The sequence below is a fragment of the Argentina anserina genome, chromosome 7, assembly GCF_933775445.1.
Source record: "Argentina anserina chromosome 7, drPotAnse1.1, whole genome shotgun sequence".
In the NCBI taxonomy this organism is placed as follows: domain Eukaryota; kingdom Viridiplantae; phylum Streptophyta; class Magnoliopsida; order Rosales; family Rosaceae; genus Argentina; species Argentina anserina.
In genome coordinates this window covers 16,488,373-16,504,687 of record NC_065878.1, presented here as the reverse complement: position 1 = coordinate 16,504,687, position 16,315 = coordinate 16,488,373, and the positions used below count along the sequence as shown (strand labels likewise).

The following is a 16,315-nucleotide window of genomic DNA, read 5'->3' as shown; positions in this document are numbered from 1 at the left end:
TGAATTCCATGTACGAACCTATAAAGAATTTCTTCTGCTCTACGTCAAATATTGTAACTTGTAAACAACCATTTTGAAAGAAAGTTGCCTAAGTTTTAATTCAAACAACTACACTCGACTACATTAAACTATATATACACACACTTCAAGTCGATCTTCATGCATTAACGATAGCGGAAGGCTATTGAATTTTGTAAACAACCATTTTGAAAGAAAGTTGCCTAAGTTTACATCAAAAAAGAAAGTTGCCTAAGTTTTAATCCAAACTTAGACAGATCGATAGTTGTTTTAAATTTTTAATGCAAACACTACACTCAACTACAATCAAGTATATATATACACACACTTCAAGTCCATCTTCATGCATTAACGAGAGCAGAAGGCTATTGAATTCCATATATGAACTTCAAAAGAATCTCATTTCTGCTGCTCGATCTACATCAAATATTGTAAATAACCATGTAAAAGAAAGTTTCTTTTTCCTTAATAAGTTTGGACACAAGTCTTACAAAGCCAAACAAATGTGTATATATAGATCCAAACTTGGGCACCAATAGAAAGCGCGCAGTAGCCTCTCTCTCTCTCCCCGACATGTCGATGTGGTTTTTTTTTCTTCATCTCATTTTTATCTTCGTGCTATCATTAATCTTGGTGTGTTCTATTCCAGATGAGTACATCAAGTGTTCATCATTAAACAACACAAATTGCACCCTCACGAACGCCTATGGCATTTTCCCGGATCGATCAGTCTGCAAAGCCAGAGGTGTAACCTACCCTACTACAGAGGAAGAGCTCATTTCAACAGTGGCGTATGGAACAAGGTACGAAATCCCAATGAAGGTGGCAACTCGTTATGCTCACAGCATTCCCAAGCTGGCTTGTCCGCGCGGCGAAGAAGGGTTGATCATCAGCACCAAGAACCTCAACCACGTGGTGGAGATCAACGTCGAAGAGCTGACAATGACGGTGGAGAGTGGCGCGACACTTCGGCAGCTGATCAGTGAGGCCGCTAAGGTTGGCTTGGCCTTGCCTTACACACCGTATTGGTGGGGGTTGAGCCTTGGAGGGTTGTTAACGACTGGTGCACACGGTAGTACATTATGGGGGAAGGGAAGCGCGGTTCATGACCATGTAGTAGGACTTCGGATTGTGAGTCCCGGTGGACCTGAAGACGGTTATGTCAAGGTCAGGATTCTCAGTCATGGTGATGAAGATCTCAATGCAGCTACAGTTTCGCTTGGAGTTCTTGGAGTAATTTCACAGGTAACCTCTATATATATATAGTCCGCTTTCGGTGCGGATGTCCGCACGGATTTGAAGTTTCCGGCGACGGCATCCCGCAATAGTACTGCGGACCACGACAACCACACTCCCTACCTCTCGGTGGTTTCGTCTGTGCTGGTCGGAGTTCCATCGGCCACACATAATGACCGAAATGGTGAAATTGCTGGAATTTGCAAAATTCATTCTAACTGTCGTGGGTCACCGATAGATCTCCGGCCGACACAGACGGGATCGCCGTGAGGTGGAGAGTGTAGTTGTCGTGATCTGCCTCACCGTTGCGGTCTGCCGTCACCAGAAACGCCGAATCTGACTCTTGAATTCTCATGAGTAATTTCTCAGTAACCTAATAACTGTACTCATATTCAACTTAATTTATATTATATATTATATATTTATGTCGAAAATTATCGTCCAGGGCACCTGGCACTCTGGCAGCTGAGGCATATAACGAAAGCTAATCAATTATTCGAGCCCTCGGCACAGTGACTAACTTAAACTTAATATATGGTACCTGAAAGACAGGATATAAATACTTCCATTAGTTTCTATAGATCCCTACGTTCATTATACCATCAAGGGACCTCTCATTGAATGGAAATCTTTCCATTTCTATCCAACATAAATTTTCCACTAAATATCAATGACTGTAATTTCAACTTGTAGCTAGATTTTTATAATGATAAAATCTTGTATTCTCTGACAGGTGACTTTGAGTCTACAACCCATGTTTAAGAGATCCATCACATATTTGAGCAAGGACGATTCCGACTTGGGAGATCAAGTGCTTGACTTTGGCAAGCAGCATGAGTTTGCAGACATAACTTGGCATCCCAGCCAGCGCAGGGCAGTCTATCGGATAGATGATCGCGTCTCACCGAACACTTCGGGCGATGGTTTATACGATTCCATTGGTTTCCGACCCACCTCATCACTTGCACTAGCAGTCATCAGGACCACAGGTTAATCATGTTGCTTATACTAGCCTAGCCATGGTTAATGTTATCCATATTGTTTTTTACGTTACGTTTGTCAGAGCGGTAAAACCATACGTTAAATCACGATAGCAGATCGAATATCTTCTCTGCGTGTAGTTATGCACACACAGTAACTGGATGCTTTAATTTACATAACTGTGTACGTACATCATTTATATGGGAAAGTTCTGGACCCTAAAGTACACCAGCACGAATTAAGTTCAGATTAGGAAAGCACACTTAAAACTTAAAGGTAGAAAAGGAGAAATTACTGTTTATCCAATTTCAATCATCTGATCCTTCTACTATCAGTACTATGAATAACGAATAGTTGAATATTTTTGTCCACATATATGTTCAAATAGAGGAGAATCAAGAATCCATGAATGACGCTTTTGGGAAATGCTCTAGTGCAAAGTTGTTCACTTCTGGATTACTAGCCACTGCTTATGGTTTAACAAATGATGGTACATATAATACATTTCCCCTTCTTTTGTAGCTTTTTTGGTATTCTCTTGGGTATGTTATATTGTCTTTTCACTCTAAATTACTAATTCTAGGATTATCGATAATGTGCAATAGGTGTGCTCTTCACTGGCTACCCCGTTATTGGATATCAGAACCGGATCCAATCATCAGGGGCTTGTCTTGATGCTCCTGACGATGCAAAAATCACAGCATGTGGATGGGACTCGAGGATCAAGGGTGAATTTTATCATCAAACAGCATTCACCATTAGCTTCTCCGTGGTCAAAAACTTCATTCAAGATGTGCAAAAGCTAGTTGAGATTGCACCTGAATCCCTATGTGGAACGGAAATGTATAATGGATTTCTACTGCGCTACGTTACTGCCTCAACTGCTTACCTTGGCAAGCAAGACGATGGCGTAGATTTTGACATCACGTATTATCGAAGCCGAGATCCCATGATTCCTAGGCTGTATGAAGGAATACTTGAAGAAATAGAGCAAATGGCTGTGTTCAAGTATGAAGCATTACCCCATTGGGGAAAAAATAGGAACGTAGCGTTTGATGGGGTGATCAAGAAGTACAAGAAAGGTGAAGAGTTCTTGAAGGTTAAAGATGTGTATGACCCGATGGGGCTGTTCTCTAATGAATGGACTGATCAGGTCCTCGGACTCAAGGGTGAGGTGACTATAGAAAAAGAGGGGTGTGGGCTAGAAGGGCTGTGCATTTGCTCAGAGGACATTCATTGTGCCCCAAGCAATGGCTATTTCTGCAGACCTGGCAAAGTGTTTCGGGATGCAAGGGTTTGTACACCTTGATTAATTTGAAATTTCTTTTAATATTTGAAAAATATAACAGTAATTAAAATAATAATAAATATAATAAAAATATATAGTGGGTAGAAATTATGAGCAGTAACTTCTATATCTCCACTTCTTATCTCCATTACTTCTATATTTTCTAAAGAAAAACAAAATTGAAAACCCTACCCACATCATGGGTGGGTGAGTGCTAGTGTATATATATTCAATCATCCTTGCATTGATCTCTAAATTAGGTCACATCATGAATATGATCCACTTTTAAGTGGATTTAATTCGTAAAAATAGTACTATGCAAAACGACCTAAATAATAACTTAGGAGAATTGACCGTTTGCACAAAAATCGTTACAAACTTGCCTATTTCAAATTTTCAATTGTAGTGTGCCCATTTTAGGGCTCATCAATGGGTCGGACTTTAGTATATTTAAATACGTGATGGGCCGAGTATTTTCACAAATATGAAGATCCAAGTATGCCCACCTAAAGCGGGCCTTGCGGGCTTTTACGGGTCGGGCATTGCAGGCTTGTATTAGAAAAAAACATAATACTCTTATTTAAGGGTTTGGAACAATAAAAGAATTATTAGAAAACATTCTAAAAAAAAAGTCACAAATAAATTCTAGTTTCAAAATATTGTCGATTGACACCAATAGATGTGATCGATATATATATTTAGGGACCTTGTAAAAATTTCGTCCATTTTGAACATGGTTTAACCGTCTGTACCTACTGTAAAATCGTTATGACATAATAAAACCTCATTGACCGGAGCTTTGCCAAATGAGTTTCGTCAGTGCGACTGCGCACGATAGGTAACAAAAATTAGGTGATTTCATATATGCAAATGGCTTTCGGTTTTCGCATCTTTGTATTGGGTTATCCCTTAGGGCATATCAGTGGTGTTTTCGGTTTACCAGAAATTTCGACGGTTAAACGAGTTTCAAATTGGATGAAATTTTTACATGGTCCCTACATATAAGTACCGATCACATCGACCAGTGTCAATTAATCCCGAGAAGTTTCCTCCTTATAGTCACTTCATAATGCGATAGTTTTATTTTAAAATCTAGTATAAAGGTTATGATACATTAGTAGACACTTAGGCGATCGACAACTCCAGTTTGAAATATGTCGATCGATACTAGCAGATGTGATCGGTATATATAATTGTATTATTAACATATATAATATTTTATGTATAATTATTACAAAAAAGACGTATAATTGATATATGTATAATATATTATATGCATGTATAATATTTTATTTATTGGCGGGCCTTTATGGGTCTTGCGGGCTTTTAGCGGGCCAGGCCGAGTTTCACACCTTTGAATTAAGCCCGGTCCTCTACCCACAGAAGTGGAGTTTGGCGGGCTTTCTCGCTGGCCGGGCCGGGTAAAAGCCCATCGGGCTTGCGGGCCTCTGCGGACTTTTTAGGTCACTGGGAGTGTTCTCTGAACATTCTCAAAGCCGAAGACGAAGCACTGGAAGTGTTCTCTAAACATTCTCAAAGCGGCCGAAATGGGCGACGATGGTCTGAAGCACGACGGTCAAGGTCGGGGTTTTGCGCTGTCAAGGCCACGCTCAATGTTGCCTACGAGAACAAGAGGTATAAATGAAGTGGATTTGGTTGATTTCGAACCTTGGGAGATTTAGAGTGTGACGGTGTTGAAAGTTGTAGATCTTCTAGAGACCAGAAATATATAATGAGAGAGGTATATGTGTGAGGGAGAAGATCCCATGTGGCTAGGACTTTCTACGTGAGCTTTGTAACCATTTTTTTCTCTTGAAATTGCAATGATTATGATGTTGATTATGAATCTATTTTGGATTTGGTTGGAAAGCTTCTGCCGATGGCTTGGTTTGTGAATTGGGAAGCGTAAATCACTGAATTGGTATGTATTTGTATATTAGAATTAGTGTAATTTGGTCATTTTCTGATGTATATATTACTGACAGTTAGTAAAATTATTATTAGTAGTTAGTAATATAATTATTGGGGATCAGTAATATAATTATTGAAAGTTACTGAGTGTTAATAATTTGTTTTTGGGTACTGAGTGTTAATAATTTGTTATTGGGGTTTACTGAGTGTCAGTAATTTATTATTTAGGGTTACTGGATGTCAGTAATTTGTTATTGGGGTTACTGGGTCTCAATAATTTGTTATTTGAGGTGTTACTGGATGTCAGTAATTTGTTATTTGAGGTGTTACTGGGTATCAATAATTTGTTATTTAGGAGTTACTGAGTGTCAATAATTTGTTATTAGAGGTTACTGGGTGTCAGTAATTTGTTATTGAGGTTATTGAGTGTTAGTAATTTTTTCTGGCGACCGGTGGATGGAATCCATCGGAGATGACTGGAATCAGATGAAGTTGGCCAGAATCCGTCTATGGTGGCTGGAGTCCGGCGATGTTGACCGGAGTCCGGTGACGGATGATCAGAGTCCGGCAAAGTGTCATCATTCGTTAACTTTTTCTATAATGAATATTTAGATAGATGAGGGTAAAATGGTCTTAAAATTATGATTTTTGTACTAATTGGGCAAATATTAATTTACTTTGTGTTGATATGGTCACATTTTGAACTTTGTCATTGTAATGGGCAATTTGAGAATTAAATTGGTATGAAATGGTCATTTTAAGCTATTTTTTATTCATACCATGAAGCCCCGTCTAAACCCTTACAAAATCGAGATCACGTAGAACTACTCCATGTAGAGGGGCATCCCAAGAGACTAGCATAATTAGCAGTGGCGAACGCAAAAAGTTAAGTGTTTGTGGGAGCCAAAAATTGAGGCTATAGCCTGTACAGACCACTCACTAGTCATTTCTTCTTCCTCTCCTGTAATTTATTGTCATGCATAACCATATAAGAAAAAAAAACACCAAAACTGATCACCCAGAGTTGTTGATCAACCACAGATTTTGAAAAATCGAGCAATAACAAGACCCAATTCCAGTGAGCTCTCCCCCCTAGCTTCGTGTTTGTACAGCCCAGCTGGCTGAATCCATCCCCAATACACCTTTGATCCACCACTAACACTACTTCAACCCTTCCTCTGATCCAACATTGCTCTAACAACGACCATTGTGACCGGAGAATGCACGAGGCCCCTAAACCACGGCCATAGTTCAAACTCGAGCCAACGCCATGAGTTGCTACCACCACTGTTCCTCAATCAAAGAACGCGTACCACCCATATAGCGTACGACTTTCCTACTAAAGATTTTATCCTGAATTCCTAGTCTTGTTTCATCATTATACATTTAGTTTCAACATTTGTACTGTTTGTTTGTTTGTTTGTTTCATTATGCCATCAAACACCCCAAAACTGAAGAAAAAAAATCTCAACATAATCGTAACGCCTAATTTCACCTCATGTACTTTATTAATTTCCATTAAAAGAATATGACGTGTCAACAACATGGCAGATTCTCATTGCTCCTCAAGGAACTACTCACAAGATTTACATGCCAGCGCACACAGCGTGTATTTGTCTCGGGTTCTTTCCCAATTAGGGGCCCCGACGAAAACTGAAAACCCCGATTTGGGGTTCGCCGGATAACAAAAACACACACAACCCTTTGAAGCCTCACACAGAAGTACGAGAAAACAGAAAGAGACAGCCAAACACCAAATCTCTGCCTTCAAAATCGCACCACTGGTACGCTACAAGTCTCACTCTTTTTCCCAATTCTTCGTTTGCTCTGTTTTCGCTCACTTACCCATCCCCAATACATCCCCGATTCGCTTCTGAGGCATTTTAATACAAACCCCCCAATTTTCTCGCAAATTCGGTGTATAGAACTGTGCCCAAATTCATTCTGTTGATTCTAGTTGGTCTGATATTGATGGGATTGAATGATTTGTTGGGTATTTAGTCTGAGTTTCAGGTAAAGTGATGGTTGTGAACTAAATTAGGGTTATTTTTTTTATGTTATTTCATTTCAATGGAGTGATATTGCTTACCCTCTGAACTAAACTGTGATTGATAAGGCGGAGGACGGTTGGCCCTAATAACTGTAAACTAATGAGTTGTTATAGAAAAGTACTAGGTCGAATTCCAAACTGATGATTAGTCTCCACTTGGTTTTGAGTCACTGTGACATTCATGGGTTAACAAAGATTGTTTCGGGTTTAAAACGAGTCTGTTAGCTGAATATATTTGATAGAGAAGGAAATATGATGAATGTAATGATGTAACAATGGTACTCGAATCGGCAATTATATGGTCCCTAGGTTGTTTTACTGCGGCCGTGGGACTTTGAGAAATGTATGGAGTGTCCTACGGCATTGATTTAGTTTTATTATTTGGTCTTTTAACTCTTGAAGTTTTCTGAGTGCTGAAATGTTTATATATTCTGGTTTTTCGCTGCTTGTTGTGTTAACTGTTAAGGAGTCGGTGCAACTTATAATTCTCCGACCCTGCAGCTTATTCAGTTGACAATTCGGTTAGTTATTGGGTGATAAAATTGCTTGTAAAACCAGACATGGCTGAAGGAGCAGAAGTTGAGGAGCGGGTGGATCTAGATGAGGACAATTACATGGAAGAGATGGACGATGATGTAGAAGAACAAGCTGACGAAGATGCAGCAGATGGAGGTAGTGATGAAAATGTGGAGGAACATGCTGAAGAAGCAGGGGAAGATCCTACAACAAGGGCTAGCGAGAAAGAGCATTCTCCTGAACCATATGGAAGTGAAAATGGTGGTGAAATGGTTGAAGAGGAAGATAAACCTTCTGCTTCTCTCAGTGAGGAGGAGAAAGAGAAGCATGCTCAATTGCTTGCTCTGCCTCCTTACGGGTCTGAAGTTTTCATTGGTGGTCTTCCTAAAGATGCCTCAGAAGAAGAGTTGAGGGAGCTTTGCAGTGAAATTGGCGAAATCCTTGAGGTCAGAGCTACGACCTTTTGTTTGTTTAGTCTCTCTCTCTCTCTCTCTGTTTTTTTTGGGTTGACCTGAGTGCTAGTTGGAATGTGAATATGATTTTTTAATAATTTTGCAGATAAGATTAATGCAGGACCGGGAAACTGGTGAGAGCAAAGGTTATGCATTCATAGGATTCAAGTCTAAAGAGGTAGCCCAAATGGCTATTGAAGAATTACATAATAAAACATTTAAGGTAGTGATAGTGCTTCATATAAACAATTTTACCTCAATTCCTCTTTAAGATAGGTTCAGCTCATCTTTAACGTGTTTCATCTCTGCAGGGTAAGACTTTAAGATGTTCACTTTCTGAAACAAAACATAGACTGTTCATTGGTAATGTTCCAAAAATATGGACCGAGGATGACTTTCGAAAAGTTATTGAGGCAGTTGGTCCTGGAGTTGAGCACATTGAGCTGATAAAGGTTTTATTCTGAGTCCATCTGTTTTACTTCTAGGTGGGTAGTAGTGTCAAGGCGTAACATATATACTGACATATTCTTTTATTAATTGCAGGATCCTCAAATCCCAAGTAGAAATCGTGGTTTTGCTTTTGTTTTGTATTACAACAATGCCTGCGCTGATTATTCAAGACAAAAAATGTCAAATTCAAGTTTTAAGCTGGAGGGAAATACCCCAACTGTGACCTGGGCTGACCCAAAGAGTACATCTGATCATTCTGCTGCTGCTCAGGTTAATTCAGCTGGCAATGATAGGTTTATCAAGCTTAATCAATTGATCACTGAGTCCTTTTTTAATGAAAATAATAATAAAGCTTTTGAGAACGCATGTGAGATAGCTTGTCTCACACATATTTAAGCTATTCGGAAGTTTCAAGTCGGCAATTCAATACAAGAATTTTGTGCAACACATCCCTTCCAAAATTCTAAATCACTCATAGGATTCTCATTTAAGTTTTAAACTTGGCTGTTATAGAGCAATATTAGCACTTCTCTCTTACATGCCTGACTCTTGACCAAGTTTTTGTTATACTGGTAACTGACATCGGGAACTTACTCTTTTTGTGGTAAGAGTGTGGTGGACTATTATAGTTTGTTCTTTCTTGTGAAATTTTTGTTTTCATGTAAATTCTATTCACGCACTGTCTTTCACCTTTCAAGTACGTGTTGAATATCATTTTAGAATTTATAGGGTAGAGAGTCAAAATGGACTTCCTTTTTGCTTTATATGTCGGAGATCTGTGTAAGTTCTACTTGCAATCTTACTTTGTCATATTCAGTTGAATCTTAGTTTATTTCAATTCTCATGTATAGTTTTCTGGTTTATGTAAGGCTTGGTATCACCTTTTACTGTTGATGCTACATTTAATTTTCTATCCAAACTTACTAATCATGTTTTCAGTTATAGTGCCTGCTTTGCGACCAGCCATTTTCTTACTTATATGCACATATTCCATGCTCAGGTGAAAGCTCTTTATGTGAAAAACATTCCAGAGAACACTAGCACTGAGACGCTCAAGGAAATATTTCAGCGCCATGGTGAAGTGATAAAAGTAGTTATGCCTCCTGGCAAAGGTGGTCAAGGCAAACGGGATTTTGGATTTGTACACTATGCTGAAAGGTCAAGTGCTCTGAAGGCAGTTAAAGATAGTGAGAAATATGAAATTGATGGTATGTTTTACACGCCTCTTCTTTGTGTTGTTGGGAAATTAAGATCATCAAGACAATTCTTTTATGTGATCTGTCCACTCTACTAGAGTTTTTAGCAAAGAAGTGTATAGGATATCATGCTATACGATTTAGATATAGATCAAATAAGTACCCACTTGACTATATTCTTTTCATCCTTGTGGGTCTACGAAATTAAATTTTTGAAGAGATTAATAAGAGTTCTTACTGTTGCATGTATGTTTAGTTGATATTGTTGAAAGCATAGGGAACTTGTCAGTAGATACTGGTCTTAAATTTTTTAATTCTTTGAATTCATAATGTCTTTAGTAACAATATCAAGGGATTTGTTTGCAGGCCATCCACTAGAGGTGGTTCTTGCGAAGCCTCAGACTGATAAGAAATCTGATGGGGCTTATCCCTACAATGGGCCTCACGCAAATCATGCTCCACACCCAGGGTATGGTGGGTTTTCTGGAAACCCATACGGGTCTGCAGGTGCTGGATTTGGTGTTGCCCCACCATTTCAGCAGGTAGATCATTGAAATTTATATTTGGTCCTTATGTCCTCCTGTCTCAATTGGTCCTCAGTTGAGCTTCTTCTAACACATTCTATACATGAACAGCCAATGATATATGGCAGAGGGCCAATGCCATCAGGAATGCAGATGGTGCCAATGGTTCTACCAGATGGTCGAATAGGCTATGTTCTGTAAGTTGCCATTTTGTTGCCTAAAAGTAATTCCATAAGCGTGTAAAGACTTGCTGGCCAATATCTCTTACCGGTTCATATTTTGCAGTCAGCAACCTGGGGTACAGATGCCACCTCCTCGGCCTCGAAGAGGGGATCGAAACAGTGGTCCGAGTGGACCGCCAGGGAGAAGTGGTGGCAGCGATGAAGCCAGTCGTGGCAGAAGATACCGGCCTTATTAGTTTCGAAAAATAAAGCCTCCTGTTCTGGGTTGGGTAAAAGTAAATCAAGGACCCATTGTGGTTGATTGGTATTGAATGACATGTTGCTTCAAACAAAAATAACAGAACCCCACCCTTGCTCTTTTTTCTATGGTACGGGGCAAAAGAAAAGGGCGGCTAGGTTTAGGAAGGATGAGTTATTATAATTTGATGTTGGTTGGTGTCTCAAAGCTGTAGGTGTTTGGCCAAAAGGAATGCTCGAGAAAATTGAGAATTTATGAGTCGTCTCTTGTGCATTAGCATACCCACTTGTACTGCATTTTGTTTGGCATTTAAATGACACCTTCCTGAAATCAAATTTGATCCTGTTGGCTGTGTATTTCATGGTACTAGCTGGGAACATCATGAGCGACTTTTGAGTTTTTCTTATGACTAAGAAACAACCCATAATGGTTTCTAAAATGCAACGTTCCAGTTCTTTCTTGTTTTCTTTTGTTCCTTTTGGATTTGTGATTTTTCTCCTATTCAACCTTTTTGAAGTTTAGATTGATTGGTGCCCAGGATAAGCGGAATCTATCTGGCGGATTCTGGCCCCAATTGCCATTCATCTTTGGCCAATTGCTAAACCCTTGATCTAAACACTCATCAAGTGACAATGAACTACTGAACGATGCCCATTTCATATTGTGATCAACATAAAAATATTACTCAAGAAATGGCCATCCATGTGTGCAGTTTTGGTTGGGCAGATTGATTCTTTTTCATAAGAAACCAATGAGAACAGTCTTACTCTATTAGCTATTATCTTATAATTCAGATCAGTTACTTCATTTCTAGTTCACAGTTGAAAGCAGACACTTCAATAGGAGAAAGCTTTTCAATTCGATTATCAGACACTTCAATAGCTAGTATCTTATCATTCAGATCAGTTACTTCATCTCTACTTGGTTTCTTATGTAATTAGCAGACCAAAGAAGTCGAGTAAGCTTTCAATTCGATTATCATATTAAAGTTTAAAGATTGGAAGCTCTCATAAACTATTGTTAAGAAGTTCAGATTCACTTCCAAACCACAATGTTCAATCCAGAGGAAAACAAGTTCAATGCAGCAAAGAAAGTCAAGGCTGCCCAACAAGAAACCAAATAAGTGAAGGATATAAAATTTTCTTGACATATGACCTATATTCAATCAACTATATTCAATGTTTCTTTCTTTCCCTATTATTGAACTTATTTGATTGTAGCAAAATCACCCTCTTATATTTGTATGTGAAAGGTCACACAATGGTTATTGAACTAATTTGCAAAACAATTTTCATTTAAAAAAAAGAAGCGTCATCCTGACAAATGATCTTGTAATCTTATAATACGTAAGATTAGACGGACAAGATCGACTAACGATCGATTGTGGTAGAGTCTTCTAATTGTAAGTAGGAGCTTCTAGTTAAGTACGATCACTCAAGAAATCGAAATTTAGAGCTTCCATTGAGTGACGCTCATTATAAGATCCCCATTAAAAGCTTTCGCTCCAAACCTGTATCAAACCAGAAAGAAATGCAATCGAAGTCAAAATAAAACCTGGTAATTACAACTTGAAACAAATAAATGTGTTATACACGTTTGATTCTGCGAAAGTTGATGAAAGGGTTCAAATGGTCTTGGAAGAAAGCTCCTGAAGACCATTTCCAACTCATCCGACCTTCTCCCCCAATCACTCTTCAAACACAATGGTCTGACTTTGCTATGGTCCACACCATCCTCCTTGTTGGCACCTCTACTAGCATAGGGCTAGTATACTATGCCACCAAGCATAAGTATTACTCTAGGTGGATTTATAAGTCACCATAAGGCTCAACTGTGAAATCCATAACGTATTTCGTCGTACAAACTTTCCTACGATAGTCGAAAGTGGCCAAGACACTACCATAAACTCACATTTCCAGCCTCACAAAGATGACTTCATAGCAAGCTAAGAAGACATTTGTCTCACATTAAAGAACATGTAAAAGAGATGTGTTCTCTTACCTATAAAAAGGACCCATCATCGGCTCATCTTACTTAGAAGGAATCCCAACCATTCTACTTGTATAATACAAAGCTATTTGCCTATACGTTGTGGATTCAAGTGGACATAGTCTGCTCTAAGATATGGAGGTGAATCACTATACTTCTTGTGTTCAAGCTCACACTAACCCACTCTTAAATATCCTCAAATAGTTAACTAAGTGTACTAGCCACCCGGCAAGGCAATTCACTACGTTAACACTCCTCTTCCTTCTTCCTTGCTGCAGGCGATAACTCATCCGCAACTGTCTTCGTCTTCATCTTCTTCTTCTGAGTTTTTTTTTCGTTTCTTAGCAGCTAATTTATACATAGCAAAAAACACTTCTGACCCACTTATTTGGCGACGGTTTTGCTCTGGTTTTTTGCTTTAGTTATTTTGGGACGGCGTTAGTATTGGTGGGTTTGGGGTTGGGGTTGGACTTAAGTTGCGTATGGAATGACTTAAGCCTCCAAGTCTTAGCCTAGTTGTGGCTGAGACTTGGCGGAGACTATGGTGAGGGGAAGAGGGGTTATACGAGGCTTGGGGATGAGAGGGTGGAGTGGTGGTGGTGGTGGCGAGGATAGGTAGTGGGATGCCCACATGGTGGTGGTGTGTGGTTTGGGTTTTCCGGTTGATTCGGCCACACATACTTAAGACTAGTAAGATGGAGGTCGGGTTATCATCTATGTTGAATGACTTGAATTTGTCTTTTTTTTTTGAAATGGGTCGAACTCACAATTTGGCCAAGAGTTCATGTCGGTTTGCCCGGATTTTAAATGGACTGGATTTTAATCGGTTTCCACTCTAAATTTGTGCATATTAGATGGAATTAGATAGTTGATCCGTTAATGAGCCATATATGTTTTTTCTGAAACGCGGCGGAAATGTCGTAACTCGTAAGTAGATAGGTTATCAAACATGAAACACCCGCAAGGGTTCGGAAAGTTTGAACCACACCAAAACTACCAACCAAACAGAAGTTTACATAGTAATCTCTGAGCTAACACCAAAACCAAAACTAGAACTTGTGAGATAAACTCACTTGTTAAAGTTCTGAAACCACCCTACGCCGAGGGGTCTCCCCGAGATCGTGCCTAGTGATAAATGCTAAAAGGAAAGAATACTAGATCAACACAAAATGAGTCGGCCCTCGCACCCCAAACTACACGCTAAGCCCCAACGCCCACACGTGAATAAAGGAGCGCAAAAGCTGTGTCGCCGGTCATCGCACCACCACCGCTATCACTGGTAAACGAGCTGAGGCCGCCATCATGAGCGCAACCAAAGAACTAGACCCTTGAAGGAATCATCACCTTGACCAGAGAACTAGATCCATATATGTTAATATGTTTATTTAATGTATAAAATTTAGATTAAGCTAACTTGTTAATGAGCTGGTTTATATCAAACATTAAGGCCTCATTTCGTTGACAAGAAAGTTAAGACATGGAAATTAATTATTTTCCTTTCCAAACTAATTTGAATTGAATAAGTTTTTGTATTTCCATGTTTGGAAGATATTGAAATCTAAAATTTGAAATTATTTTAGTAAGTCATTAAAATAGAATATTCAATCAAAATTTTCATTAAAACTCATTTATAAGGAAAATATATATAATTTAAAAGGAAATTAGTCTTTATTGATGAAAATTATCCTCACCCATGGGTAGGTAATTCATTTCATGCTTTAAGAGGAGATCAATTTTCAGTCAAATCACATTTTTTATATCCATTATAATATCAAATTACAACTAAACTACACATATACATGAAACTGAAATGAATTTCTTTCTATAACATGATTTTCTATTAACCAAACAGGGCCTAAGAATTATGTTCCTTAGGATTTTCAATTGATCTGGTCTATATTTTATTGTCTATAATATCGTTTCATTAGTAGTCATTTATACGATTTTCAAGTTGTTAGTTGCTACTATTTTCTACTACTTTTCAAGTCAAGAGACCCCAAAAATTTATATGTTTAGTTTGAGCAGAACATATATAATAAATCAAAAAATTTGGGTAAGGTAGATGATCCAACACTTTGATTACTACATAATAAGGGCCATGCCAGTATTTAAGACATTGTTGAATTTCATTTCTAATAATGAGATATAGCTAGAAGGCCATAGCTAAATAGTTCTCGAAATTGCTTGAACATATCAGACATGTTTATATCAGGCTAATTTGTATCTCGATACCTCATTTCGATCATTTAGAATTTTTAGCCATAGGGTTTTTACACGTTTGAAAATACTGTGCCGGGCTGGACCGGGTCTTAATAAATTTAAATAAGTGGCGGGCCGGGTATTTTCATAAACACGAAGATCCAAGCCCGCCCACCTAAAGCGGGCTTTTACGGGCCGGACCTTGCGGGCTTGTATTAGAAAAAAAATATAATACTAGAATTTAAGGGTTTGAAACAATAAAAGAATTATTAAAAAACATTCTAAAAAAAGTCACAAATAAATTCTAGTTTCAAAATATTGTCGATCGACACCAATAGATGTGATCGATATATATATTTAGGGATCCTGTAAAAATTTCATCAAATTCGGACCTCATTTAACCGTCGAAATTTTCGGTCAACAAAAAAAAGAAGCGTTTTCACAATATAAAACCCCATTGACCGGGGCTTTGCCAAATGGTTTTTCTCGTTGCGACCACGCACGATCGGTGAAAAAAATTAGCTAATTTCAAATATGTAAACAACTTTCCGCATTCGCATCTTGGTAATAGGTCCCTCCTTAGGGCATATTAGTGTTGTTTTTGGTTTACTGGAAATTCCGACGGTCAAACGAGGTCCGAATTGGATGAAATTTTAAAATGATCATTAAATATATCATCGGATGGTGTCGATCGATTCCGAGAAGTTTCATTCATATAGTTGCTTCATAATGTGATAGCTTTATTATAAACCTAATATAAATGTTATAATACATTAGTGGACACTTCGGCGATCGATAACTCCAATTCAAAATATGGTAGATCGACACCAATAGATGTGTTTGGTATATATATTTAGGGAACCTATAAAAATTTCATCCGTTTTGGACATGATTTGACCGTTCGTACCAACGGTCAACTAAAAAAGAGGCGTTTTGATATATTTAAACCCCATTGACTGGCGCTTTGCCAAATAGATTTCTTCAGTTCGACCGCGCACGATACGTAACAAAAATTAGGTGATTTCATATATGCAAACGGCTTTCAGCATTCACATATTTGTAATAGGTCATCCCTTATGGCATAT

The 16,315-nt window shown here is 38.5% G+C and overlaps 2 protein-coding genes across 4 annotated transcripts; both read left to right on the top strand.

The window, feature by feature from the left end:
• The first annotated feature begins 591 nt into the window (after positions 1 to 591).
• On the top strand, positions 592 to 3,544 carry LOC126801459 (probable L-gulonolactone oxidase 6). The gene is made up of 4 exons (XM_050528813.1): positions 592 to 1,263; positions 1,988 to 2,243; positions 2,624 to 2,725; positions 2,841 to 3,544. Exons 1-4 carry the CDS (start codon positions 592 to 594, stop codon positions 3,542 to 3,544), a joined length of 1,734 nt encoding a protein of 577 aa, XP_050384770.1.
• Positions 3,545 to 7,069: 3,525 nt separating this feature from the next.
• Positions 7,070 to 11,479, top strand: LOC126801460 (heterogeneous nuclear ribonucleoprotein Q). Of its 3 annotated transcripts, none has more exons than XM_050528815.1 (9): positions 7,070 to 7,218; positions 8,043 to 8,446; positions 8,559 to 8,675; positions 8,764 to 8,904; positions 8,996 to 9,172; positions 9,903 to 10,110; positions 10,465 to 10,640; positions 10,734 to 10,819; positions 10,908 to 11,479. In XM_050528815.1, exons 2-9 carry the CDS (start codon positions 8,045 to 8,047, stop codon positions 11,038 to 11,040), a joined length of 1,440 nt encoding a protein of 479 aa, XP_050384772.1. In that variant the 5' UTR covers positions 7,070 to 7,218; positions 8,043 to 8,044; the 3' UTR covers positions 11,041 to 11,479. The 3 variants fall into 3 exon arrangements, with proteins under 3 accessions (XP_050384772.1, XP_050384773.1, XP_050384771.1); XM_050528816.1 differs by having other exon boundaries at positions 7,083 to 7,218; positions 7,986 to 8,446; XM_050528814.1 differs by lacking the exon at positions 7,070 to 7,218 and adding an exon at positions 7,237 to 7,447.
• Positions 11,480 to 16,315: the final 4,836 nt, after the last annotated feature.